The sequence below is a fragment of the Callithrix jacchus genome, chromosome 8, assembly GCF_049354715.1.
Source record: "Callithrix jacchus isolate 240 chromosome 8, calJac240_pri, whole genome shotgun sequence".
In the NCBI taxonomy this organism is placed as follows: Eukaryota; Metazoa; Chordata; class Mammalia; order Primates; family Cebidae; genus Callithrix; species Callithrix jacchus.
In genome coordinates, this window is record NC_133509.1 from 30,094,121 (window position 1) to 30,121,253 (window position 27,133).

The following is a 27,133-nucleotide window of genomic DNA, read 5'->3' on the forward strand; positions in this document are numbered from 1 at the left end:
CACAAAAACAAAATCCTGAACCCCTGCTTTAATCATGCCTATTGCTATCTCTTGAGCATAGGAATTGCTCAGATACTTTCCAAGACATAAAAGGAAGGCAGAGGAATAGCTGTTGCTGTAAAAGACAAGAATAAATGGATCATGTACAAGGGGAGGGGCCAGTTACCTGAATGTAACAGAGTAGAGATTGAGCTGTCCTAGCTCCTCTGCTCACTAACTGACCTGTCACATGACTGTGGACAAAACTCTGAACGAAGCTGTTTGCCAAACTTATCTGAACCATGGCCTGTGGCACATCTATAGGCGTCTTATGTTTTCCACCCAATTTCCTTCTTCCTTGCTAAGCCAATGTGGAAAGGGTTGACTGTGAATATGCAGAGAAGGTAACAAAAGTAAACAGTCAATTAGTAAAAGTACTTTATTTTCCTCTTGTATTTGCTTTATATCTTGCTTTACAAAGTTATGAAGTTCACAGCTTTATATCAAAATGTAAGAAGGCTATTTGCTTATAAACATTTTTGCAGTCAGGTGTCATCTGATTTCATTCTTCTAATCCATATTCAATATTTAAAAAGTCAGAAACCAAGGGTGCTGGAGCAGCTCTAGGGCATATATTTCTCTTAGATAGGAGAAAGATTTTCAACAGCTTTTCCTCCTTGACCCCCTCCTCTCCCAATTTATTTGGGCCACTACCTTGAATTTAGAGTGAATCTGGGAAATTTAGTCACCATGTAATCCAACAGGGCCATATACTTTGGCTTGAAGGTGAGGTTAGAGGTTACTGTCTAATAATCAGTAGGTTTGGTTTATATGAGGATTTTACATCCACTTGCATAAGGAACTCAGTCTATCCCAAATCACCTCTACAACAAACCCGAGGAACCTGATGATTTGGGGCAGGGATAAAACCATTATTTTATAAATGTGGCAGGTATGGTCTTCATAATTCTAGAAGCTCCCATTTAGGTAACAGAAACAAAATTTATATGTAAGCATAAACTGCAGTTATTTGAGCAAACCAGAGCGTATTTGCTCTTCAAATCCCACTTCACAATATACTTCAATATCCCCTCCAGTGAATTCTCTTCCATAAAATATACCATTCCACTAAGTATATAACCTACTCCTACCAAATCATCCACATGCCTCATCACTAAAGTTGTCTGCTGTATAATCTACCAGAAAAAAAGACAAAATAAAACCTTTGTTAGGCAAATAATCACTTAAACAGTAATAATATTGCCTATAAATTATGGGTAAGTCAGGAGCTGAACAATCCACTGTTATCTCTTCTGGGGAAGAAAAAATTTTACCCACAAAAGCAGAAGGGCAGTAGTAAGTAATGACTTTCTCTCAAATTCAAGTAACATCAAGTCAACATAACCTTTGCTCTTAAGAGTTTTGTTTGCATTGTGTTGAATTGCTTTATAACTGAGTAGAGAGGTATGCCAAAATTATTTTTAACCTAATTAAAAACTTTCACATAAAACTTAAGTGACTGATCCTTTATCAGAACAAACTGCCACTTAAACACTAGCATAAGTACACAAAGTGTTTATGCTATGGTTTTCTTGACTTTGAACCATTAGAAATAGGCAAAAGCAATTGAAAATAACATTCTAAAAGTGGCTTCAACTACTTGAAAGACATGAGTCAGTTTCTGTCAGGTCATTTAATGGTTTCCTTACTTCACAAAGCTACTAAATACCAGAGTCAACACAGATCCCTGAGCCCTAGCTCTTCTCTGAAGGGAAAGACAGCTACAATCAGTCACAACATTGTGGAAGAGATTAAAAAAAAGAAGCCAAAGTCCTGCATAATTTTCAAGACACTTGTAAGTTAATAACACACAACCATAAGCAGCCAAAATGCTTATGGTCCCTTTATTTCTTAACAGAGGGCTAGAACGGTTCATTTTGGCTAATACACTAATCTGGTATTAAAAGAATTTCACATGTTCTTGAAACAAAGGCATTACTGCCACTGCTTCAAAAAAAAGCCTTTATAAAATGAAGAAAAATGACAAGTACAGGTTCCCACGCATATACATACATACAAAGGAACCTGCACACTTGCACACACACAGGCAGATATAGGCACACAGTCCCACCAAAGCGAAATCCAAATCAGAGTTCTTACTGACTCTACCAGTCTGGAATACTCTCAAAAGTTCCCCACAACTGCCCAACACCTCGCCTATCCCTTTCCTGCTGCACAAAGCCATGCTCATCTTTTCAGAAATACCCTCAGGCAGGGTAGAAGGGCACTATGCCACAGAACATTCAAGGCTTTCTTAGCACGCTGCCAGGCAATGAGAAAATGCAGCTTCACTACAGCACAGAGAAAAAGGCCAGGTTTAGTCATTAATCCAAATGCATTTTCCCAGGAAATGACCATTCCCAAACCCACAGAACAGCCTGGCTTCTCTGGTTATCCTTATAGGAAATGAGGGTGAGAGGTGGGAAAAGCTTCTTAATTTCATACAGAAATAGCACAAATATTTAATACACCTTTTGCAGCAAGATCTTCTTTGTTCTCCATTAAGCATCACGTAAAACTCACTAATGTAGTTAACAAAATGGCTTTCCCCAAGGACAGAAGTCAAGAGCTTTTGGGGCCATTTATTATATAGTAGTAGGCCATTCATTATCTCCTAGATTAACTCTTTTTTTTTTTCTTCTTGAGGTAGAGTTTCGCTCTGTCACGAGGCTGGAGTGCAGTGGTACAATCTCGGCTCACTGCAACCTCTGCCTCCCAGGTTCAAGCGATTCTCCTGCCTCAGCCTCCCGAGTAGCTGAGATTACAGGTGCCCACCATTTCACCCGACTAATTTTGGTATTTTTAGTAGAGACAGGGTTTCACCATGTTGGCCAGGCTGGTCTAGAATGCCTGACCTCGAGTGTTCCTCCCGCCTTGGCCTCCCAAAGTGCTGGGATTATAGGCGTGGGCCACTGTGCCTGGCCTCGTATATTAATTCATAACATTTTCTGAATCAAGTAGGATTATAGGCGTGAGCCACTGTGCCTGGCCTCGTATATTAATTCATAACATTTTCTGAATCAAGTAAGACCCACTGGAGATTTTCCTGGAAAAAAGAACACATACTTAGTCTCATACACAATTTCTGGGGGCTTGCAGACCCTCTTGAAGCCTCTCGATGAATCCCGGGTGAAGTCCCCTTGCCTGAGAGCCTGAGGGAAGACATGTGAGTGAATGTGTGTGCACTAACCGGGGTGAAGACAGACCTGGATGCTCTGCAATCCCAGACAGCAGAAAGGACCATGTACCAAAGCTTGGGATGTGGCCTTGGGTACCTCCCCCTTATTTTCTCTCTCTGAAGAAGGTTTCTAAGTTGTCTGGTTGTTTGAGACAGAGTATTGCTCTGTCATCCAGACTGGAGTGCAGTGGCTCCATCTAGCTCACTTGCAACCTCGGCCTCCCTGGTTTAAGTGATTTTCCTGCCTTAGCATCCTGAGTAGCTGGGATTACAGGTGCCTGCCATCAAGCCCAGCTCAATTTTGAATTTTTAGTAGAGACAGGGTTTTGCCATGTTGGCCAGGCTAGTCTTGAACTCCTAGCCTTAGGTGATCTGCCTGACTCAGCCTCCCAAAGTGCAGGGATTACAGGCATGAGCCATCACACCCAGCCACTTTCTGAATTTTGAGGATCCAGAAACAAAAGATTGGAAAGCAACACTTCTACAAGTTTAGTGATGAGTCCAGAGAAAATCCAAAAACAAAGGCCCCCTGACGGTTTGTGAATTTGGCTGTTCTCAGTGGCCAGGCAGAGATTCTGCTCCACTTTCTTTCCCAGTTAGCAGGGAAGTGACGGCAAAGAAATGGTCTCAGAAACAAGTCTCTAAGAAGTCTGCTTGAGGTCCTAAAAACTGTATTCAGATGCCTTATTCTTTTTTTTGAGACGGAGTTTCGCTCTTGTTACCCTGGTTGGAGTGCAATGGCGTGATCTCGACTCATTGCAACCTCCGCCTCCTGGGTTCAGGCAATTCTCCTGCCTCAGCTTCCTGAGTAGCTGGGATTAACAGGCATGCGCCACCATGTCCAGCTAATTTTTTTGTATTTTTAGTAGAGACAGGGTTTCACCATGTTGACCAGGATGATCTCGATCTTTTGACCTCGTGATCCACCCGCCTCGGCCTCCCAAAGTGCTGGGATTACAGGCTTGAGCCACTGTGCCCGGCCTCAGATGCCTTATTCTAACCCCTCTCCCTCACCATTTTGGGTGCTGCAGGGGGGTGGAAAAACACCCTGTGAGTCCAGAGGAAAACTTGATGGTTGCCATCAGTCTAGGCACAGCCACACAGCAGGAGAGATGGAGGTTAGCAACTGAACAAACCAAAAGGGTTGAAGCCAACATGAGGCTTGCAGGGTCAGACACTAGAAAGGAAGATAAAGGTAACACCTCCAGTTCCAACAGCCTGATAGGATCTGTAGCAGGGAGTGCCAGGTTCAACAGCAAACGTAAAGGTAGACATTAGGTCTATGCACTGCCTCACACTGAGCTTTCTATCCACATTTATAGACGTTTACTAGGAAGTGGTATCTATAAGGACTTGTCACTATGTGATTTGCTTTCTGAATTCCTAAAATATAGTCAGCAGAGCAGCCACTGTTTGTCAAAAATCTACCGTGTCCTTTAGCACTTAAAGCCAGCTCTGTCCATCTATAAAGCAAAAAAACAGTGACATGCACTGCACATAATTGTTAAGAAAGAAAACTATTTGCTTCCAATTTAAATACCCAGCTATTACAAATGGAGAAATTAAAACTGATCCTGAAAGTCTAGCACTTTAACAAACTTGTACTTAAAAGCCTGACTACAGGTTTAAACCATCATAAGAACATAAACTAAAAATTGCAAACTGAAATCAATAAAATATACATTTGATTAGGGTCAAACTGGGTAACCAATTAGGTTCTGTATCTTTAATAAACATCTGGAGAACGCTAGTAGCATAAATCACTATATGCCATACTGTCCCAGAGGAGTATGGTTCCTTAACATCTGTCTAAATCTGTTTAAAATCTCCAGCAAGAACTTAAAAGGGTCATCTATTATCCCATAGAGCTGCCCAGACTTATGCTAGGGGTAAGCCTGACTAATAACCACTTTCTCCTTCCTTGTTTCACTGGGGAAGGGAAGAGAGTGGCCTGTGTGTGGGGCCGATGTGAAAATAGTTCAACTAATGACTTCCCAACATGGGAGGCAAAAACTTCATGAATCAATTTTGCTGTCATCTTCAGCATGTCGTTCAATATGTCCTGCAGCATCCTAGGAATGAAGGGAAAAGGGCCCATGAGAGAAGCTGGTAGGAAGACAGGAGAAAGTCAAAGCCAAGGAAAGTCACATAAGTCCATTCCATCTAGGATCCAGGCAGGAAAGGCAGTTAGGAGCCAACACTTTGCTCACTTATAGGAAACCATGTCCTTACAGGTGAACTGTTGTCCCAGCACAACAGCACACTAATCAATCTCCAGGTTCAGTTACTGGATTTGAAACATCCGAAAACATTCTCTTTAGGCCCTTTCTCAACAAAAACAACCTAATTCTTCATTTTGAAGTTCATTTAGCTACCCCTCAAATCTTTGAATCAAAAAAAGAAAAAACTCTAGGCTCTCTCTATGTATTGCAATTCTCAATAATAAAACAAAAAAGGTTTCCTAGTCCATACCCTGAGCAGGCTACTGAATCCCAGGCGAACCTCAATCCCACTAATGTACCTGTTTGGATCCTTTCCTAGCAGTGAAAAAAGCATCGCAGTTCTTCCAGCGACATTTCAGAGTCTGGAAGTTCGGATTAGTATGGTCGGTCAGTAAGTGCTGTTTTAAATGTTCAACAACGCCAAATATCAGAGAGCAACCATGCCACTGGAGAAAAAGAAGATGAGGGGACTCAGTGAAAAAGGGTACAGTGAATGTGAATCAAATCAGCCCTCACCTGGATCCCATAAATACTATGAAAGCAAAACCAGCCCCTTGCTTTAAATGAATTCTTGGCTAGAAAATACAACAAAGCTAAGGCAACCTTGAAAAGACTGGAAAAGTCTTTTAATACTTTGGTATTTTCAGAAGATAAAGCACTAACATAGCAATGGCAACTTGTTAAATCCAGCAAATATTTATGAATAAATTACCTTAAAATTCCCTTTAAACAATATTCTTTATGTTGCCATCATAAAATGGAGTTTCTATCTTAGTTTATTCAATACAAAAGGCAAATACCTTTCCCATAATACTAGAAGGATTTTTGTTTTGAGATGGAGTTTCACGCTTGTTGCCCAGGCTGGAATGCGTGGCACAATTGCAGCTCACTGCAACCTCCACCCCCCAGGTTCAAGCAATTCTCCTGCCTCAGTTTCCCAACTAGCTGGGATTATAGGCATGCACCACCAACCCCAGCTAATTTTGTAATTTTTTTTTTTTTTGGTAGAGATGGGGTTTGACCCATCTCTTTTTTGGTAGAGATGGGGTTTGAGATCTCAGCTGGTCTCAAACTCGTGACCTCAAGTGATTCGCCCACCTCAGCCTCTCAAAGTGCTGCGACTACAGGTGTGAGCCAGACCAAAAGTGCTGTTTTTAACAATTCTAAGAGCTGTTGAATGTAAACTTGAAAATAAAAATGTCTGATAAAGAAAACCACATTTGTGGAAACATTTATTGTAGAATACTGTTTGCCATGGAAGCCTGACTTTACTCATAGCCTTTATCACTTGAATCGCAATCTTATGATTACCTACTTATTTTTTAAGCTGTGATTTTACTTATAAATGTGGCTTAATTTCATGTATTAGAAAACATAAGCTAGGGTCATGCTTTCTAAGTGGTGGTTAGTGGGATTACACAGCTGTAATCCCAGCACTTTCGGAGGCCGAGGTGAGTCGATCACTTCAACCCAGGAGTTCAAGACCAGCCTGGGCAACATAGTGAGACCCTGTCTCTCCAAAATAAAAAAAATACAAAACTTAGCTGGGCATAGTGGCACATGCCTGGAGTCCCAGCTGCTAGGGAGGCTGAGGTGGGAGGATTGCTTGAGCCCAGGAGGTTGAGGCTGCAGTGACTATTGTGATCACACTACTGCACTCCCGCCTGAGTAACAGAGCAAGACCCTGACTTAAAAAAAAAAAAAAAAAGAAAAGAAATGAAAAACAAGAAAGCATAAAGACTCCCTCTGTCTTGGCTTTTCCCTACAGGTTTGTTGGTAAAGCCTTGTGATTCTAATTCTAACACATTTATTTTTTCAAAGTAATGCAAAGTTAACTTTTTCCTCTGTCAGTACTACTCCATCCCTCTGTCTATAGAGCCAGAAGTATCTTCCCCATTTCTCTGTATAGATTAACTCTATTTGTGTACTCTGGATCCTGTCTTTCAGTAATGCCTCTTTATCCATGGTTTCACTTTCTGAGGTCTTAGTTACATATGGTTAACCATCTTCAAAAACAATATTGGAAAACTCCCAAAATAAACAATTCTTGAGTTTTAAATTGCACATTATTCTGAGCAGTATGATGAAATCGCATGCCATCCCACTCCACCTCGCCCAGATGTGAATTGTACCACTGTCCAACATATCTATGCTATATTCACTACTACCTATTAGTCACTTAGCCTTTTTGATTATCATATCAAAAAAACAGACTATATCCCCCTCGGATAAGGAGGAACTGTACTAGATTTTCCTTACCTTCACTGAGAAAATTAAAAAGCAATGATAGGCCAGGTGCGGTGGCTCACGCCTATAATCCCAGCACTTTGGGAGGCCGAGGCGGGTGGATCACGAGATCAAGAGATCGAGACCATCCTGGTCAACAAGGTGAAACCCCGTCTCTACTAAAAATACAAAAATTAGCTGGGCATTGTGGCGCACGCCTGTAGTCCCAGCTACTCAGGAGGCTGAGGCAGGAGAATTGCTTGAACCCAGAAGGCGGAGGTTGCAGTGAGCCAAGATTGCACCATTGCACTCCAGCCTGGGTAACAAGAGCGAAACTCTGTCTCAAAAAAATAAAAATAAATAAAAAGCAATGATAGTAATGTGTAAACAGCTGAAAAGTCAATAGGCTGTGGACAAGTGTAAAGTCAAATTATAAAATGGAGAGTGTCAAGTTCATGCCCTCAGTGCTGAAAAGGATGTTAGAGTTTGGAGGAAACGCTACCATTATTAGAACTGATGAAAAAAAATTAAGGCTTAATTAAGAAACAGTGTAAAAGTTGTTTTTTTGTTTGTTTGTTTTGTTTTGCTCTTGTTGCCCAGGCTGGAGTGCAATGGCATGATCTCGGCTCACTGCAACCTCTGCTTCCCAGGTTCAAGCGATTCTCCTGCCTCAGCCTCCCAAGTAGCTGAGATTAGAGGCATGTACCACCAAGCTCGGCTAATTTTGTATTTTTAGTGGGAGAAGGGGTTTCTCCATGTTGGTCAGGCTGGTCTTGAACTTCCAACCTCAGGTGATCTGTCCACCTCAGCCTCCCAAAATGCTGGGATTATAGGCATCAGCCACCGCACCAGGCCTTAGTGTGAAAGTTTTAAGGGTTAATCATCAGTTCTTACCCCAAAATAAAAGTCACACAATTCAGCCAGATAAACTGAAGTTTAGAACTTATACAAGATCATAAATTTTTTTATTTGCCTATTCCTCAAAAACTAATGAGGACACAAACCAAACCATTAACACTAGTAATCTCTGATGAGTGGGAGCAGTAGAGGTGGCAGTGCCATTACTGAAATCAGCACTCCCACTTTTTATTTCATGTATTTCTGTATTGTTGTTTTCTAAGCATGTATTGATTTTATATTAAAACAAAACAACCATGTAGGAGACAACCTGTGATCTACATTGTAAGGCATAAAGTAGATGCTAAAATATAAAAACGCTACATTGATGATAATGAAGACCTATCAATTAGCCTAGGGTGAAGCAACCTCTAAAAGTTCAGTGCAAGAAGAGTTTCACTCCTTACCCAACAGCGGAAATTCTGCATCAGATTAAGCCTCACAGCCTGAATACTGCCATCATAACAGCCAGTGTAAATCTGGAGAAAGAGAGGTTTATAATATCAGTCCAAAATACACACAAACTACAAAACACTCTCAAAGCACGAGTCATAAGCTCCTTGCAGCAGCTACAAGAAAACAAAAACCTAAATCAAAACCAGCTCCAGACTACTAGAATGGGAAAGTATTTTCCAGATTTAGTCTTGGCATTTTTCAGCTGTGTTTCTTAGAAAGCCAGTCAGGATCAGGGCAGAGAGGAGTGGCAGTGCTCAGAAGCACCTGCTTATACTTTATACTTTAACTGGGGAAGCCCTAGTTTCTATCAGGTACTCTATGTTAAGCACCTGTAATTCACTGGAAAAGAAAGCGTTCCACTCAGAGTTTGAAAAACATCCATTCTGGTTCAACTCCATAACTTTAAAATAAAATAAACAAGGCTTAGCAAGGTTATGTGAGTTAGTTTCTACTTTTAGATCTGCTATAACTATGCCACACTGACCAAATCTCCTGACGCCATCCCAGTGTTCTATTCAGATCATGTCTCTGGAAAATGCACCACTCAATTTTTTTGAAGCATTTTAAATTTACCTTCTATTTAACTATAGTTGACATTACCATTTTTATTGTAATAATTTTGGCTATTAATAGAAAATGGAATATTCAACACTGTCCCCTGGTTACTTCCCTATTATGCCAATAGATGATAAGGTACTTAATACTGAGGCATATCAGAAGCAGATGTCACTTTTAGAAGTGGCAAGAGTTTTTTAGTAAATACATTCAAAAGCAAATATCTGACATGGCAAATAATACTCACCATGCTTTTATGGATGGTCATACACATAATCATGTCTTTGTGTCCTCCATAAACTTGTAGCCGATCATGAGACTTAGGCAGAAAAAAGAGAAAGAGAATACAAGTTATATATACCTTGCATTTGATAAGCACAGTCCCTAAAGGCCTTTGGCAGGTTTAAAAACCATACCTGAGGTGCTAAGTTGAAGTCCTTGTAGCATTCTAACAGAAATAGAATCTAATGGCAAATTTTCTTTTATGTCCTACTACTCAAGGAAGGAGCTGGTTATCAGAAGTAATAAAATCAATTTTGTTAGAATCAGAGTTTTAAACTTGAAATTGTACACAAGGAGAACTAGACAGGTTTGTTTATTTATTTATTTATTTTGAGATGGAGTCTCACTCTGTCACTAGGCTTGAGTGCACTGGCGGGATCTCGGCTCACTGCAATGTTCACCTCCTAGGTTCAAGTGATTCTCCTGCCTCAGCCTACAGAGTAGCTGAGACTACAGGTGCGCACCACCGCATCTAGCTAATTTTGTTGTTTTTTTTTTTTTTTTTTTAGTAGAGACAGGGTTTCACCATGTTGGCCAGGATGGTCTCGATCTCTTGACCTCATGATCTGCCCATCTAGGCCTCCCAAAGTGCTGGGATTACAGGCGTGAGCCACCATGCTCGACCAGTGGACAGGTTTTAAAAGACTGGAGCTGCTCTCCAGAAATTAAGTTTTGACACCCATGACTCAGATCAAGTATCTTAGAGCAGTTTCTGAAAGTCGGGCCAGCTATTTCATAATTATCTAGAATGCTTGTGAAAAGGCAGATTCCTGGGTTCCATCCCACCTGACTGTATCAAAAATCAACACTAAACCCAAATAGACAATCTCCCCAAATCATTCAAGCAAAATACTGAATCTAAACTCTACCTGTAATTCATAGACACGAACAAATTTGTCCAGGCAAGCAGTCACCATCACTTTTCCTAGGATATTCACCACAGTCACTGCATGATTGTGACCTTTATAGATCCGCACAAGCTCACCAGTCTATGTCAGAAGAGAAGTAAGGGTCACTAGATTCACTTTCCAGATTCCTTCCTAGTTATAATTCTATAATTCTAAGAGGCATAATTCTGAGTATATTGTACACATACATCATTGTGTTAACTTTAATAGAAGTATCCCACAAGCATTGTTACATATGCAAAATATATGAATTGTATCTTAATGGAGAGACTCTAATGTCACGCAAAGAAAATGGCCAATATTCTATCTGTATGTATTTTATAGCCTTCAAAGTACTTTTACTTTTTTCATTTCACTGGATCTAGACAAGTTCATCAGTTGGGAATATTCTAAAATTTACAGACCAGGAACTGAGCTTTAAAAAGCTGCTGCTATGAGCTAAGAATAGTCTCTCAGCTGTTTCCGTTGTTCAGTTTTTTTAAGAGATGGGGTCTCACAGGCCAGGCACAGTGGCTCATGCCTGTAATCCCAGCACTTTGGGAGGCTGAGGTGGGCAGATCACTTGAGCTCAAGAGTTCAAGACCAGCCTGGGCAACATGGTGAGGCTCCCCCAAAATACAAAATACTACAAAAAAAATTAGCCAGGCATTGTGGCAATGCCATTAGTCCCAGCCACTTGTGGGGCTGAGGTGGGAGGATCCCTTGAGCCTAGGAGGTTAGGCTGCAATGAGCCAAGATCATACCACTGCACTCCAGCCTGGGTGACAAAGTGAGAACTCCATCTCAAAAAAAAAAAAAAAAGAAAAAGAAAAAAAAGAAAGAAATAGGGTCCCACTTGGTCACCCAGACCAGAGTGCAATGGTGTGATCATAGCTCACTGCAGCCTTGACCTCCTGGGCCAAACAATCCTCCCACCTCAGTGTGCTGAGTAGCTAGGATTACAGAACACACTGCCATGCCCAGCTAATTAAAAAAAATTTTTTTTTGAAAAGACGGGGCCACTATTTTGCCTAGGCTGGTCTCAAACTCCTGGCTCAAGTAATCCTCCTGCCTCAGCCTTCTGAGTAGCTGGCATTACAGGTGACAGCCACTGCAACCTGCTCTCAGCTGTTTTTACTAGTTCTATTTTAACTAGGTATCACATCCACTTTCTAAAAGCCTTAGCTGCTCAGTTTATTTCACGTTTAAATGAGGCATTCAAACTAAACCTTACATAAACTTTGAGTCTGTCCACCATTAAAAACTTTGATGAAGTAGAATTTCTAGGTTGCTCAATATTACATAAGAGCATATGCATAGGGATGATCATGAATCCCTTCAGTGGATAAAGGGCTTAATTTAAATTGCAAGAGGTTTAAGAAAACCTTCCAGCTTTAACCATCATTTTATTCAAGGTTTCTTTACACAACACCAACATAACTTACGTGAATGTTGTGGGCATGGACTGACTGATCACTGGAGCCACTGAACACAAGATCATTGACCACCTGAAAGAAAAAAAATCAGTAAGTCAGATTCCTTATAAGGTTCTCAATTTCCTGTATAACTTGTAATACACGTGGCAAATTCTAATTTCCATCCTATTTTGAGATGAGCATGATGAATGAGGTACAAAATAAGTTTCTCAGACAAATTTTCTCAGCTGAAACTTACACCCTCCCACCAGGCACGCTAATGAACTGACGACATATTCTTACGTCTCTTACCTTTCCAGAATTATTATGAAGTAGCCTAGAAGGGCGTTTGAGTATACCCACACTGTAACAAAATACACTCTTACTGTTTCTCAAATGAAAGTATATTACTTGGTGTTGCAGGTGTAAAGAAAAGGTTAGCAATCTCCTTGCTCTTTTCAAGGTGGTGTTTCTATATTACGCATGAAACAACAAGGGAAATGCCATTCAAAACCCTTCTTTGTTTTGTTTTGTTTGTTTGAGTCAGGGTCTCACTCTGTTGCCCACACTGGAGTACAATGGTACAATCATGGCTCACTGCAGCCTCAATCTCCTGTGCTCAAGTGGTCCTTCCACCTCAGCCTTCTGAATAGTACAGGTGCGCACCACAACAGCCCAGCCCGCTAACCTTTGTATTTTTTGTAGAGATGAAATTTTGCCATATTGCCCTGGCTCATCTCAAACCTCTGAGCTCAAACGGTCCTCCTGCCTTGGCCTCCCAAAGTGCTGGGACTACAGACATGAGCCATCCTGCTCGGCCTCAAAATTGTTCTCTTGTGCCGGACAACTCCTATTCTATTGCACTGTACTTGCCTTCATGCAAAGAATGGTTTTGCTGTGGCCCTCCAGAGTTCTGAGAAGCAGCCCATTCCGTGCATCACGTACACTGATGGTACAGTCATAAGATCCCACCACCAGCAGCTTTCGGGCACCTTCCTGAGCTGTGGCAAGACAGCTGACTGCACGAGGGCCATGGCACTCGAAGATCTCAAGTCGTTTGTTGTTCTGGGAAATAAAGCCAAGATTACAGCTAAAAACAACTTAGCTGGAAAACTTCAAAACCAACTCACCAAAATCATTACAACTTGGTACAAACTCTCAATTCTGTCACCAGTACTCAAAATTTTCATACCCACTCTGCATCCTTAATTTCTCCACCTCTGCTATTTCCCACTCCAACCCTCTTTGCTGAATCTCCCCAATCTCCTGATCTGAGGAGGCCAAACTCTTACATTATTAACTCATTTATAACCTTCAACCTATACCACCCCAATCCCAATGAGAAACTGGTTCTCTTTTTAAGCTCTCTTTCACAACCTGGAAGTTAATGATAATGAAGAGCAAATCTTTTCTTTTTTTCCTTCAAATTCTGGTGCATTTTCCAGACCCAGGAACTATTTTTGTCATCCAAAATCAGGCAATCTATGTGTCATGCTGTTTCCAAAAATCTCTATTTAGAATTACTTCCCTAGGCAATTTCAATAAGTCTAAAATTTTCCACTTTTTTTTTTTTTTTTTTGAGACAGAGTCTTGCTCTGTCAGCCAGGCTGGAGTGCAACGGTGCGACCTCGGCTCACTGTACCCTCCACCTCCTGGGTTCAAGTAATTCTCCTGCCTCAGGCTCTCTAATAGCTGGGATTACAGGCACCTGCCACCACACCTGGCTAATTTTTGCGTTTTTGTAGAGACAGGGTTTCACCATGTTGGCCAGGATGGTCTTGAACTTCTAATCTCAAGTGATCTACCTGCCTCAGCCTCCCAAAGTGCTGGGATTACAGGCATGAGCTACCACGCCTGGCCTAAATTCTCCACCTTCTTATTATGGTGTTCTTCTGGTACCTGGTTCTATGTTATCTCTCACGACATCATTTAGTAGACTATAGAAGTCTAATTATACCAGAGTGCCAGGGTCACATCCTGAATCCCAAAATATGTTTTTATCTCAGATTTTAGACTTCTTTCCTTCATCTCCCAACCAACCCTGTTAATTAAGCCTCCCACTTCCACAAAAGGTACTTTAGATACATGTCTGGAGTAAGGTTACTAGAAACTAAGCAGAAAGCTACAGCTGGGAGCCTACATTACTGGTAGGCTTCAATCATTTTGAAATGCTAGGGAGACAAACTGAATGGAAGTCAGGACCCAAAGGTGGACTGGCCTTGGTAAACAGTCCTGGCTTTCTGTTGCAACTCCAGAAGCTCTACGTTCTAAGAGTATGAGCAAACTAGGAAAAAGCCTAGCCCTGATCTTCAAAATTCACATCTATGCAGAGATTCTCAAATGTCTGTCTCTAGGACTATCTTCTCCGGCGCTTTTCAATCATTTAAAGAACTTTTCCAATGAATTTCTTGCCATCATCTCATCATTTGGCCTCTAGAGTCTTGCTCCTTACTTCTGTCTACTAATTTTTTTTTTAATTAAAAAAAGAGACAGGGTCTCACTCTGTCACTCATGCTTGAGTATAGTGGCGTGATTATAGCTCACTGAAGCCTTGAAGCCCTGACCCCAAGCAATCCTCCCACCTCAGCTTCTTCGGTAGCTGGAACTACAAGTATGTGCCACCACACTTGGCTAAATTTTTTTTTTTTTAATTAAAAACCCTTTTTTTTTTTTAGAAACAGGAATCTTGCTTTGTTGCCCAGGCTGGTTTTGAACTCCCGAGCTCAAGCAATCCTCCTACCTCAGCCTCCTAAGGTACTGGGATTATATGTACATGAGCCACCATAACCAGCCACTTCTGTCTACTTCTGATAATTCATCTCACAAAAGAGAAGATAATTAGGTAATTATCAAGTTTTAGCCTTTAAAATATTTTAAATTTACTTTCCTCTCCATTTCTCTTGCCCTAATCCAATTTAATCAGATTTAGAACCTGTCTGCATCTAGAATGCAAAAATCATCACTAATTACCCTTCTGTGATATATCATATCAAATAGACCAAATCACTTGACACTTGATTATACGCACGCTAGATTCTTCTAACTTGATTTTTAAGTTTCCTGTAGGCAGAAACCATAACATATTTTAATGCATACCTTATGTTCATTCCATCTAGTATGTAACCTATGAATGACACCATAATAGTATACATTCTAACATACGGTTAAGAGATAACCAGGGGATATGGTGCTACAACTAATTAGCAGTCAAACCTATCAATTCTACCTCTTAGGTTATATCTTTCCTCCATTCCGTTCTCTTTATCCTGTTTAACCTTTCATGTCAGCTTCCACTACAAAGCCTCCTAAATGGTCTCCCTGCCTTTGCTAATATCAGTATTTCCCAGTCTTATCAACTCCAGTGACTTTTTCTAAAATACAATGGATCATGTCTCTCTTACTTTAAAGCTAAAGTCTACAACTACCTTAGCAAAGCACAGAGGGCTATTAAAAACTAAATCTTATCCTGGGGCCTAGCATGTAACAGATTGACGTGCCTTGACATCCATAAAGGCTAGGTCAACAAATGAATTTATCTCTGGGTTAGGAAAGAATGAAGCCATAAGAACATTAAAGCAAACCTCTTAGTTCACCTCACAGAATGGGCCGCCCTCACAAAACCCTAAATCAGTTCCAAACTACATCAGTGTCATACTCAAATGAATTAAGTTCATTTTTCTTACTCTCTTTTTGTTAATATAGAATGCTTCATGAATTTGTCTGTCATCCTTGTGCAGGGACCATGCTAATCTTCTCTGTATCGTTCCAATTTTAGTGTATGTGCTGCTGAAGAGAGCACTTAAGTTCATTTTTCATGGTGTCATTCTTAAATTGAGACAGACTAGTTTAATCCATGACTCATTATTTGGCCCCAAATCTTCAGGCTTGGTTTAATTTAGTGGAGTTACATTTGGTCTTGGCAAATTTGAGTCAAAGCAGAGAGAACGGAGGATCATGTTTCACTTACATCAGAAGAGAAGAACTGTGTTTGAGTAGCGGCTAATTCTGCTGCTTCCTCACAGAAGAAAACAGGAAGATCCCTGCCTACTACTTCTTCCCACAAACTCACACTACTTTCAAGTAACTTGGGAAGTAAGCCTTTTCTCCCCCAAACACTAACCTTTATGTTGAAGGTGACCACAGTGCCATTTGCCAGTCCCGCATAGAGGATTCGCCATCTACTGTGGAGGCAGAGGACCCGGTCTTCCAGTTGTAACTGCTCAGCACACTCTCGGTTCTGATAAAAGCACACAACATTTGATCAGCAGAGGGTACTGGCCAATGAGATGTCAAAAACAATTCCTCCATAAAGCAGACTTTAAAATGATTCTTGGACGGAAGAAAATGTGGCATCCTCTACTTTGTAGGGGACTAGCTTAGATCTGTTTCTCCTTTGAAATATGGCGCCAAAGACTTCCAAGCTGTCAGTAATAAGAAAATAAACATAAATTCTAGTAATATTACCCATGTTTCTAACTTAGAATATACAAATTCTTCAAAGGGCACTATAGTTGGGTCTTAGTCCCTTAAGAAGCTAAATATAAAAGACAAAGCTGTGTTTTGACATCTAAAAAGGAAAATCAGGATTATAGTCACATATTTGATAAGTGCATTAATCAAATATGTAGTTTTCTGTAACTGATTCTATATTTCAATAGCTCTCAAATGCCTCCTTCAAACTGGTGCCTGGTTAGCTGGGTTAATTACTCAAGAAGCTGTTAAAATATACAGAACCTAAGCTCCAACCCCATCCCTGAGACTTATTCAGTAGGCTCTAGAATCTGTGTTTTAAAAAATTTCCCTAGTAATTCAGATGTACAGGCAGGTTTAATACCCACTGTTGGATCTGACCTTCAAGAAATGATTTCTACCAATTTCCTCCAATTAGATTATATTAGCAAATAAATCTCTTTACCTAGAACCAAGAATTGGGCAAGGACATAGTAAATTCAAAAAGTGTTGTTGAATGCTACTAAAGACCCAAGTGTAGCTTTTTAAGTGGGCTAGGGCAGATGTTAAAATCAAGATGGTTATAATTAAGTAGGATAGGACAAGCTATGGGAAGTATGAGAGAAGCTGTGGGTTGTGAAATCCTTTGATCTCCTCTCCCAACCTTCTTTCATACCTAAGAGTCAGTCACTTATTCAATTTCTCCCCCAAAAAAATTACGAACATAAATGCCATATATAAAATTGTAAAATACAGCAAAAGACAGTAAATATGTCTAACTATTATGATTCATGTTGCTTCTCGTTAATCCACATGAGCTCTCTTGTAACTATATAGGGGAAAATGAACATTACATAGTAATAAAAAAAGAACAAACTACTGGCACATGTACCAATATAGATGAGTTTTCAAACATTATGGTAAGCTAACGCTAGACATGAAAAAATACATGTGGCATAGTTACACTGATACAACAGCCAAGCACAGACAAAAGTAATCTATGAGGGTAGTAAAAATGGGGATTAGCTTTAGAAAAAGGTATGCCTAGGGAGGCATTTAAGGGAAGCTTCGGGGGTATGAAATGGTCTATTTTTTTTATCCTGGTGGTAGTTATACAAAATTTATCTATAGAAAAATTCATCAAGCTGTATACTTAAAATCTGTGTGCTTTACTGTATGAAGTTATGTCTCATTGTCAAAAAATGATTACAAAATCTTTTTCACTAGTGTACAGTCCTGCTATGCCAAACGCTACACATTAGAACCCTAAATACTGAAAAGGCTTTCAAAAATGTTTTTGCTAATATCATGAGTAAAAATGGTATTCCTTGTACTTCGGTTTTGATTTGCATTTATTTGCAAGATTCTATTATTTTCAGTTATTTGTATTTCATCTTTTTAAGAGACTTGTTTGTTTTTTGCCAATGTAGGTTTAGGGATTTATTTGTTTGTTTTTTGAAAGACAAGGTCTAGCTCTGTCTCCTGGCTGGACTGCAGTGATGTTATTACTGCCCACTGTAGCCTTGACCTCAAGGTTCACGGAATCCTCCCACCTCAGCCTCCCGAATATCTGGGACTACAGGTGTGGGCCACCACACATGCCTAGTTAAGTTTTAGGGGTTTTTTTGAGAGATGAGATCTCGCCATGTTGCCTAAGCTGATCTTAAACTCCTTGGCTCAAGCAATCCTTCCACTTCAGCCTCCTAAGGTGTTAGGATTACAGGTATGAACCATTGCACCTGGCTATAGAAATTTAAAGGTGTAAGCCTCTTCAACATATACCAAACCTGTGTTTGTCCTATCTTAAGTTACAGCTTTTTCCCGTTTTTATATGACCATTTCTTGCCAAAATATGCTTACAATTTTTTTTTAAAGTCTGTATAATTTTTTTACAGGTTTTTAAGAATTGCCCGGGCTAGTCTTGAACTCCTGGGCTCAAATGATTCTCCTACCTCAACCTCCCAAAGCACTGGGATTACAGGCATGAGCCACGATACCCAGCCTCTTTTTCTAGTTTCTTGGATTTTAAAGCTTTCTTCTTTTCTAACAGAAGCATTAACTACAAATTTCCCTTTCAGCAATAATAGGATGCATTTTCTTTTTCCTTTTTTCTTTCTGAGACAAGAGTCTTGTTCGCCCAAGCTGAAAGTGTAGTGGTGTGATCTTTGCTCACTGCAACTTCTGCCTTCCGGGTTCAAGCGATTCTTCTGCCTCACCCTCCCAAGCAGCTAGGAATACAGGCAAATGCCACTATGCCAAGCTAATTTTTGCATTTTTAGTAGAGATGGGGTTTCACCATGTTGGCCAGGATGGTCTCAATCTCTTGACCTTGTGACCCACCCGCCTCAGCCTCCCAAACAGCTGAGATTACAGGTATGACCCACCATGCCTGGCATATGCTACATTTTCATTTAGTTAGATATTTTCTAACTTCCCATGTGATTCCTTCTTTGAACCACAATAATTTAGAAGTATGCTATTTCATCTCCCTATATTTGGGGATTTCCTAGATTTCTGTTACTGCTTTCTAATAAATGTCACTGTGATTAGAGAACACACTTCGTATAATTTTGGTCATTTTAAATGGATTGAGACTTATTTAATAGCCCAGCATGTAGTCCTGGTGAATGTTCTATATGCACATTCTTGAAAAAACTGTGTATTCTGCCATTTTGAGAGGAATGTTCTATAAATGTTAGTTTAATTAGATTGTGTTCACTAATGGTGTTGTACAGTTCTTTTTTTTTTTTTTTTTTAATTTTTTATTAGATTTTAGGTTTTGGGGTACATGAGCAGAGCATGCAAGACAGTTGCGTAGGAACACACATGGCAGTGTGCTTTTCTTTCCTTCTCCCGTTCACCCACATTTGGCATTTCTCCCCAGGCTATCCCTCCCCACCTCCCCCTCCCACTGGCCCTCCCCTTTTCCCCCCAATAGACCCCAGTGTTTAGTACTCCCCTTTCTGTGTCCATGTGTTCTCATTTTTCATCACCCGCCTATGAGTGAGAATATGCGGTGTTTCATTTTCTGTTCTTGTGTCAGTTTGCTGAGGATGACGTTCTCCAGATTCATCCATGTCCCTACAAACGACACGAACTCATCATTTCTGATTGCTGCATAATATTCCATGGTGTATATGTGCCATATTTTCCCAATCCAGTCTATTATCAATGGGCATTTGGGTTGATTCCAGGTCTTTGCTATTGTAAACAGTGCTGCAATGAACATTCGTGTACATGTGTCCTTACAGTAGAACGATTTATAGTCTTTCGGATATATACCCAGTAATGGGATTGCTGGGTCAAATGGAATTTCTATTTCTAAGGCCTTGAGGAATCGCCACACTGTCTTCCACAGGGGTTGAACTAATTTACACTCCCACCAACAGTGTAAAAGTGTTCCTTTTTCTCCACATCCTCTCCAGCATCTGTTGTCTCCAAATTTTTTAATGATCGCCATTCTAACTGGCGTGAGATGGTATCTCAATGTGGTTTTGATTTGCATCTCTCTGATGACCAGTGACAATGAGCATTTTTTCATATGATTGTTGGCCTCATATATGTCTTCTTTCGTAAAGTGTCTGTTCATATCCTTTGCCCACTTTTGAATGGGCTTGTTTTTTTCCTGTAAATCTGTTTGAGTTCTTTGTAAATTCTGGATATCAGCCCTTTGTCAGATGGGTAAACTGCAAAAATGTTTTCCCATTCTGTTGGTTGCCGATCCACTCTAGTGACTGTTTCTTTTGCCGTGCAGAAGCTGTGGAGTTTGATTAGGTCCCATTTGTCTATTTTGGCTTTTGTTGCCAATGCCTTTGGTGTTTTGTTCATGAAGTCCTTGCCTACTCCTATGTCCTGGATAGTTTTGCCTAGATTTCCTTCTAGGGTTTTTATGGTGCCAGGTCTTATGTTTAAGTCTTTAATCCATCTGGAGTTAATTTTAGTGTAAGGTGTCAGGAAGGGGTCCAGTTTCTGCTTTCTGCACATGGCTAGCCAGTTTTCCCAACACCCTTTGTTAAACAGGGAATCCTTTCCCCCTTGCTTGTTTTTGTCAGGTTTATCAAAGATTGTATAGTTGTATGTATGTTGTGTTGCCTCCGGTGCCTCTGTTTTATCCCATTGGTCTATATCTCTGTTTTGGTACCAGTACAATGCTGTTTTGATTACTGTAGCCTTGTAGTATAGTTTGAAATCTGGTAGTGTGATGCCCCCCGCTGTGTTCTTTTTGCTTAGAATTGACTTGGCTATGCGGGCTCTCTTTTGGTTCCATATGAAGTTCATGGTGGTTTTTTCCAGTTCTGTGAAGAAAGTCAATGGTAGCTTGATGGGGATAGCATTGATTCTGTAAATTACTTTGGGCAGTATAGCCATTTTCACGATGTTAATTCTTCCTGACCATCAACATGGAATGTTTCTCCATCTGTTTGTGTCCTCTCTGATTTCGTTGAGCAGTGGTTTGTAGTTCTCCTTGAAGAGGTCCTTTACGTTCCTTGTGAGTTGTATTCCAAGGTATTTTATTCTTTTTGTAGCAATTGTGAATGGCAGTTCGTTCTTGATTTGGCTTTCTTTAAGTCTGTTATTGGTGTAGACGAATGCTTGTGATTTTTGCACATTGATTTTATATCCTGAGACTTTGCTGAAGTTGCTTATCAGTTTCAGGAGTTTTGGGGCTGAGGTGATCGGGTCTTCTAGATATACTATCATGTCGTCTGCAAATAGAGACAATTTGGCTTCCACCTTTCCTATTTGAATACCCTTTATTTCTTTTTCTTGCCTGATTGCTCTAGCTAGAACTTCCAGAATTATATTGAATAGGAGTGGTGAAAGAGGGCATCCTTGTCTAGTGCCAGATTTCAAAGGGAATGCTTCCAGTTTTTGCCCATTCAGTATGATATTGGCTGTTGGTTTGTCATAAATAGCTTTTATTACTTTGAGATACGTTCCATCGATACCGAGTTTATTGAGGGTTTTTAGCATAAAGGGCTGTTGAATTTTGTCAAATGCCTTCTCTGCGTCAATTGGGATAATCATGTGGTTTTTGTTTTTGGTTCTGTTTATGTGGTGAATTACGTTGACAGACTTGCGTATGTTGAACCAGCCTTGCATCCCCGGGATGAATCCTACTTGATCATGGTGAATAAGTTTTTTGATTTGCTGTTGCATTCGGCTTGCCAATATTTTATTGAAGATTTTTGCATCTATGTTCATCATGGATATTGGCCTGAAGTTTTCTTTTCTTGTTGGGTCTCTGCCGGGTTTTGGTATCAGGATGATGTTGGTCTCGTAAAATGATCTGGGAAGTATTCCCTCTTTTTGGATTGTTTGAAATAGTTTTAGAAGGAATGGTACCAGCTCCTCTTTGTGTGTCTGGTAGAATTCGGCTGTGAACCCGTCTGGACCTGGGCTTTTTTTGTGTGGTAGGCTCTTAATTGCTGCCTCGACTTCTGACCTTGTTATTGGTCTATTCATAGTTTCAGCTTCCTCCTGGTTTAGGCTTGGGAGGATGCAGGAGTCCAGGAATTTATCCATTTCTTCCAGGTTTACTAGTTTATGTGCATAGAGTTGTTTGTAATATTCTCTGATGATGGTTTGAATTTCTGTGGAATCTGTGGTGATTTCCCCTTTATCATTTTTTATTGCATCTATTTGGTTGTTCTCTCTTTTCTTTTTAATCAATCTGGCTAGTGGTCTGTCTATTTTGTTGATCTTTTCAAAAAACCAGCTCTTGGATTTATTGATTTTTTGAAGGGTTTTTCGTGTCTCAGTCTCCTTCAGTTCAGCTCTGATCTTAGTTATTTCTTGTCTTCTGCTGGGTTTTGAGTTTTTTTGATCTTGCTCCTCTAGCTCTTTCAATTTTGACGATAGGGTGTCAATTTTGGATCTCTACATTCTCCTCATATGGGCACTTATTGCTATATACTTTCCTCTAGAGACTGCTTTAAATGTGTCCCAGAGGTTCTGGCATGTTGTATCTTCGTTCTCATTGGTTTCGAAGAACTTCTTTATTTCTGACTTCATTTCATTGTTTACCCAGTCAACATTCAAGAGCCAGTTGTTCAGTTTCCATGAAGCTGTGTGGTTCTGGGTTGGTTTCTGTATTCTGAGTTCTAACTTGATTGCACTATGGTCTGAGAGGCTGTTTGTTATGATTTCAGTTGTTTTGCATTTGTTGAGCAGTGCTTTACTTCCAATTATGTGGTCAATTTTTGAGTAGGTGTGATGTGGTGCTGAGAAGAATGTATATTCTGTGGATTTGGGGTGGAGAGTTCTGTAAATGTCTATCAGGTTTGCTTGCTCCAGGTCTGAGTTCAAGCCCTGGATATCCTTGTTGACTTTCTGTCTGGTTGATCTGTCTAATATTGACAGTGGAGTGTTAAAGTCTCCCACTATTATTGTGTGGGAGTCTAAGTCTCTTTGTAAGTCATTAAGAACTTGCCTTATGTATCTGGGTGCTCCTGCATTGGGTCCATATATGTTTAGGATCGTTAGCTCTTCTTGTTTTATCGATCCTTTTACCATTATGTAATGGCCTTCTTTGTCTCTTTTGATCTTTGTTGCTTTAAAGTCTATTTTATCAGAGATGAGAATTGCAACTCCTGCTTTTTTTTGCTCTCCATTTGCTTGGTAAATCTTCCTCCATCCCTTTATTTTGAGCCTTCGTGTATACTTGCATGTGAGATGGGTTTCCTGGATACAGCACACTGATGGGTTTTGGATTTTTATCCAATTTGCCAGTCTGTGTCTTTTGAATGGTGCATTTAGTCCATTTACATTTAGGGTTAATATTGTTATGTGTGAATTTGATACTGCCATTTTGATGCTAAGTGGCTGTTTTGCCTGTTAGGTGTTGTAGATTCTTCATTATGTTGATGCTCTTTAGCATTTAGTGTGATTTTGGAATGGCTGGTACTGGTTGTTCCTTTCTATGTGTAGTGCCTCTTTTAGGAGCTCTTGTAAAGGAGGCCTGGTGGTGACAAAATCTCTGAGTACTTGCTTGTTCGCAAAGGATTTTATTTTTCCTTCACTTCTGAAGCTCAGTTTGGCTGGATATGAAATTCTGGGTTGAAAGTTCTTTTCTTTAAGAATGTTGAATATTGGCCCCCACTCTCTTCTGGCTTGTAGTGTTTCTGCCGAGAGATCTGCTGTGAGTCTGATGGGCTTCCCTTTGTGGGTAACTCGACCTTTCTCTCTGGCTGCCCTTAGTATTTTCTCCTTTATTTCAACCTTGTTGAATCTGACGATTATGTGCCTTGGGGTTGCTCTTCTTGTGGAATATCTTTGTGGTGTTCTCTTTATTTCCTGCATTTGAGTGTTGGCCTGTCTTGCTAGGTGGGGGAAGTTTTCCTGGATGATGTCCTGAAGAGTATTTTCCAGCTTGGATTCATTCTCTTCGTCCCCTTCTGGTACACCTATCAAACGTAAGTTAGGTCTTTTCACATAGTCCCACATTTCTTGGAGATTTTGTTCATTCCTTTTTGCGCTTTTTCTCTAATCTTGGTTTCTCGTTTAATTTCATTGAGTTGGTCTTCGACTTCAGATATTCTTTCTTCTGCTTGGTCAATTCGGCTATTGAAACTTGTGCATGCTTCGCGAAGTTCTCGTATTGTGTTTTTCAGCTCCTTTAATTCATTCATATTCCTCTCTAAGTTATCCATTCTTGTTATCATTTCCTCATATCTTTTTTTAAGTTCCTTAGTTTCTTTGCATTGATTTACTACATGTTCTTTTAGCTCACAAAAGTTTCTCATTATCCACCTTCTGAAGTCTAATTCCGTCATTTCGTCACAGTCATTCTCCATCCAGCTTTGTTCCCTTGCTGGTGAGGAGTTTTGGTCCTTTCTAGGAGGCGAGGTGTTCTGGTTTCGGGTGTTTTCCTCCTTTTTTCGCTGGTTTCTTCCCATCTTTGTGGGTTTATCTGCTTGTCGTCTGCGTAGTTGCTGACTTTTCGATTGGGTCTCTGAGTGGACACCCAGATTTTCGATGATGAAGTATTTCTGTTACTTGGTTTTCCTTCTACCAGCCTAGCCCCTTCGCTGTACAACTGCTGAGGTCCACTCTAGGCCCTGCTTGTCTGGGGTGCACCTCTAGCAGCTGTGGCACAGCGAGGGATGCTAACCGTTTCTTTTTCTGCTATCTTTGTCCCAGGATGATGCCTGCCAAATGTCAGTCTTTCGGATATAGAGGGGTCAGGGAGCTGCTTGAGGAGACAGTCTGTACTTTTTAGGAGCTCAATTTCTGAGCTGTGAGCTCTGTTGTTCATTCAGGGCTGTTAGGCTGCTACGTTTGATTCTGCTGCAACAGAGCTCATTAAAAAAATCCTTTTTTTCTCAAATGCTCTGTGTTGGGGGGTTCGGGCTTTACTTTTCGATGTCCATTGAGGTGTCCTGCCCAGCTAGGAGGCAGACTAGCCACTGTTTGCCTGCTGAGTCTCCGCCCTGATGTTGTGTGATTTGCCCTGTTCCTGCAGGCTCTACTGTGGTCTCCGCCACGCCCTGCGGCGGAGTCTCTTCGTTGTAGCGTGTTGCCTCGGCAACGGCAGGCTGCGTCAGCAGTGGGCCTTTATCTCAGTAGGGACAGGTTGCCTCGGCAATGGGAGGCTGCGTCAGCAGTGGGCGTGTATCTCAGTTGGTGCGGGTTGCCTCGGTAGTGGTGGACGCCCCTCCCCCACAGAGCGTCTCGGACCGTCTGCTCGGGATAGTTTGAAATCGCGGTTTTGTTCGTCCCACTGGGCACCCCGAACGCTCTGTCCCTGCAATCCCCTGGGCTGGCCTACTGTCCAAGTCTCGTTCAGTCTCAAGTCCAGCCCTCTCAAGTCTCAGGTTGCCGGTTCAACAGGGCACCCGGACAAGCGCGCCCTGTGGGGATTGCTGGGTAGGGCCGGCCGCCGCCGCCCCGGCTGCCGGCTTCGCCAGGCAGACTTACTGCCTGGCGTCCCGTGTCTCCCTTACACTTCGGAGTTTCCCCGTTCTGTGGGCAACAAAGATCAGTCTGGAAATGCAACTCCGACTCACCTCTTTGCGGATTCAACGAGAGCTCCAATCCTGGGTTGTTCTCACAGTGCCATCTTGAGTCCTCCATCCTCTTTTTTTTTTTTTTTTAAATGAAGTCTTTCTCTGTTGCCTAGGCTGGTGTACAGTGGTACAACCTCGGCTCACTGCGACCTATACCTCCCAGGTTCAAGCAATTCTCTTGCCTCAGCCTCCTGAGTAGTTGGGATTACAGGTACACACCACCAGGCCCTGCTAATTTTTTTGTATTTTTATTTTTATTTATGTATTTACTTATTTTTTGAGATGGAGTTTTGCTTTGTTGCCCAGGCTGAAGTGAAGTGGTGCAATCTCAGCTCACTCAACTTCCACTTCCTGGGTTCAAGCAATTCTCCTGCCTCAGCCTCCCAAGTAGCTGGGACTACAAGCACACGTACCACGCCCAGGTAATTTTCTGTATTTCTAGTAAAGACGGGTATCACCATGTTGGCTAGTCTGGTCTCAAACTACTGACCTCAGGTAATACACCTGTCTTGGTCTCCCAAAGTGCTGGGATTACAGACATAAGCCACTGCACCCAGCCTAATTTTTGTGTATTTTTAACATAGACGGCTTTTCCCCATATTGGCCATGCTAGTCTCAAACTCCTGACCTCAAGTGATCCACCTGCCTCAGCCTTCCAAAGCGCTGGGATAACAGGCATGAGCCACTGCACCTGGCCAATGTTGTACAGTTCTTGTGTATCTTTAATGGTTTCCTATTTAGTAGTCTATCAACTATTGAGAGAGGGTATTGATGTCCCTGACTATAATTGTGAATTTGTCTATTTCTCCTTTCAGTTCTATCAGTTTTTGTTTCATGTATTTTAAAGCTCTGTTATTAGGTACCTGTATTTATAATTATGGTATCTTTCTGCTGTACTGACTCTTTCATCATTATGAAAGTTCCTCCTTTCTCCAGTAGTATTCCTTGTCTTTTTTTCATTTTTTAAAGAGATAATGTCTCACTCTGTCACCCAGGCTGGAATGCAGTGGCATTGTCATAGCTCACTGTAACCTCAAATTCTTCAGCTTAAATGATTCTCCCACCTCACCCTCCCAAGTAGCTAAGACTACAGCTACACACCACTATGCTTGCCTCATTTTTTAATTTTTTGTGGAGACAGTGTCTCACTATGTTACCCAGGCTGGTCTGGAACTTCTGGTCTCAAGTGATCCTCCCACCTCAGCCTCCCACAGTGGGATACAGGCATAAGCCACAGTGCCTGGTCATTTGTCTTAAAGTCTATTTGCCTAATATTAACATAACCACTCCAGCTCTGTTGCTGTTTGCATAGTATATCTTCTTCTATTCTTACTCTTTTACTTTCAACCTATTGTGTCTTTACATTTAATGTGTATCTCAGCCAGGCGCAGTGGCTCAGGCCTGGTAATCCTAGCACTTTGGAAGGTTGAGGCGGGTAGACTTCCTGAGCTCAGGAGTTCAAGACCAGCCTTAGCAACACGGTAAAACCTTTGTCTCTATTAAAATACAAAAAATTAGC

General features: G+C 41.0%; 1 protein-coding gene and 1 non-coding gene across 26 annotated transcripts in view; both read right to left on the reverse strand.

Moving 5' to 3' along the window:
• Window positions 1-400: 400 nt before the first annotated feature.
• The window catches only part of ZNF106 (zinc finger protein 106), an 82,994-nt gene continuing 56,261 nt past the window's right edge, over window positions 401-27,133 (reverse strand). For all 25 annotated transcript variants that reach the window (XM_078334045.1, XM_078334041.1, XM_035261955.3 and 22 more), the window contains 8 exons: window positions 16,278-16,394; window positions 13,031-13,222; window positions 12,188-12,250; window positions 10,725-10,844; window positions 9,821-9,892; window positions 8,970-9,041; window positions 5,739-5,885; window positions 401-5,289 (listed from right to left, as the gene is read on the reverse strand). In XM_078334045.1, the coding sequence (XP_078190171.1) occupies window positions 5,233-5,289; window positions 5,739-5,885; window positions 8,970-9,041; window positions 9,821-9,892; window positions 10,725-10,844; window positions 12,188-12,250; window positions 13,031-13,222; window positions 16,278-16,394 (840 nt within the window). In that variant the 3' untranslated portion in view covers window positions 401-5,232. The remainder of the gene's footprint in view (window positions 5,290-5,738; window positions 5,886-8,969; window positions 9,042-9,820; window positions 9,893-10,724; window positions 10,845-12,187; window positions 12,251-13,030; window positions 13,223-16,277; window positions 16,395-27,133) is intronic.
• LOC118145249 (U6 spliceosomal RNA) lies at window positions 15,850-15,956 on the reverse strand. The gene has a single exon (XR_004730377.1). It is a non-coding gene; the product is annotated as a U6 spliceosomal RNA (small nuclear RNA).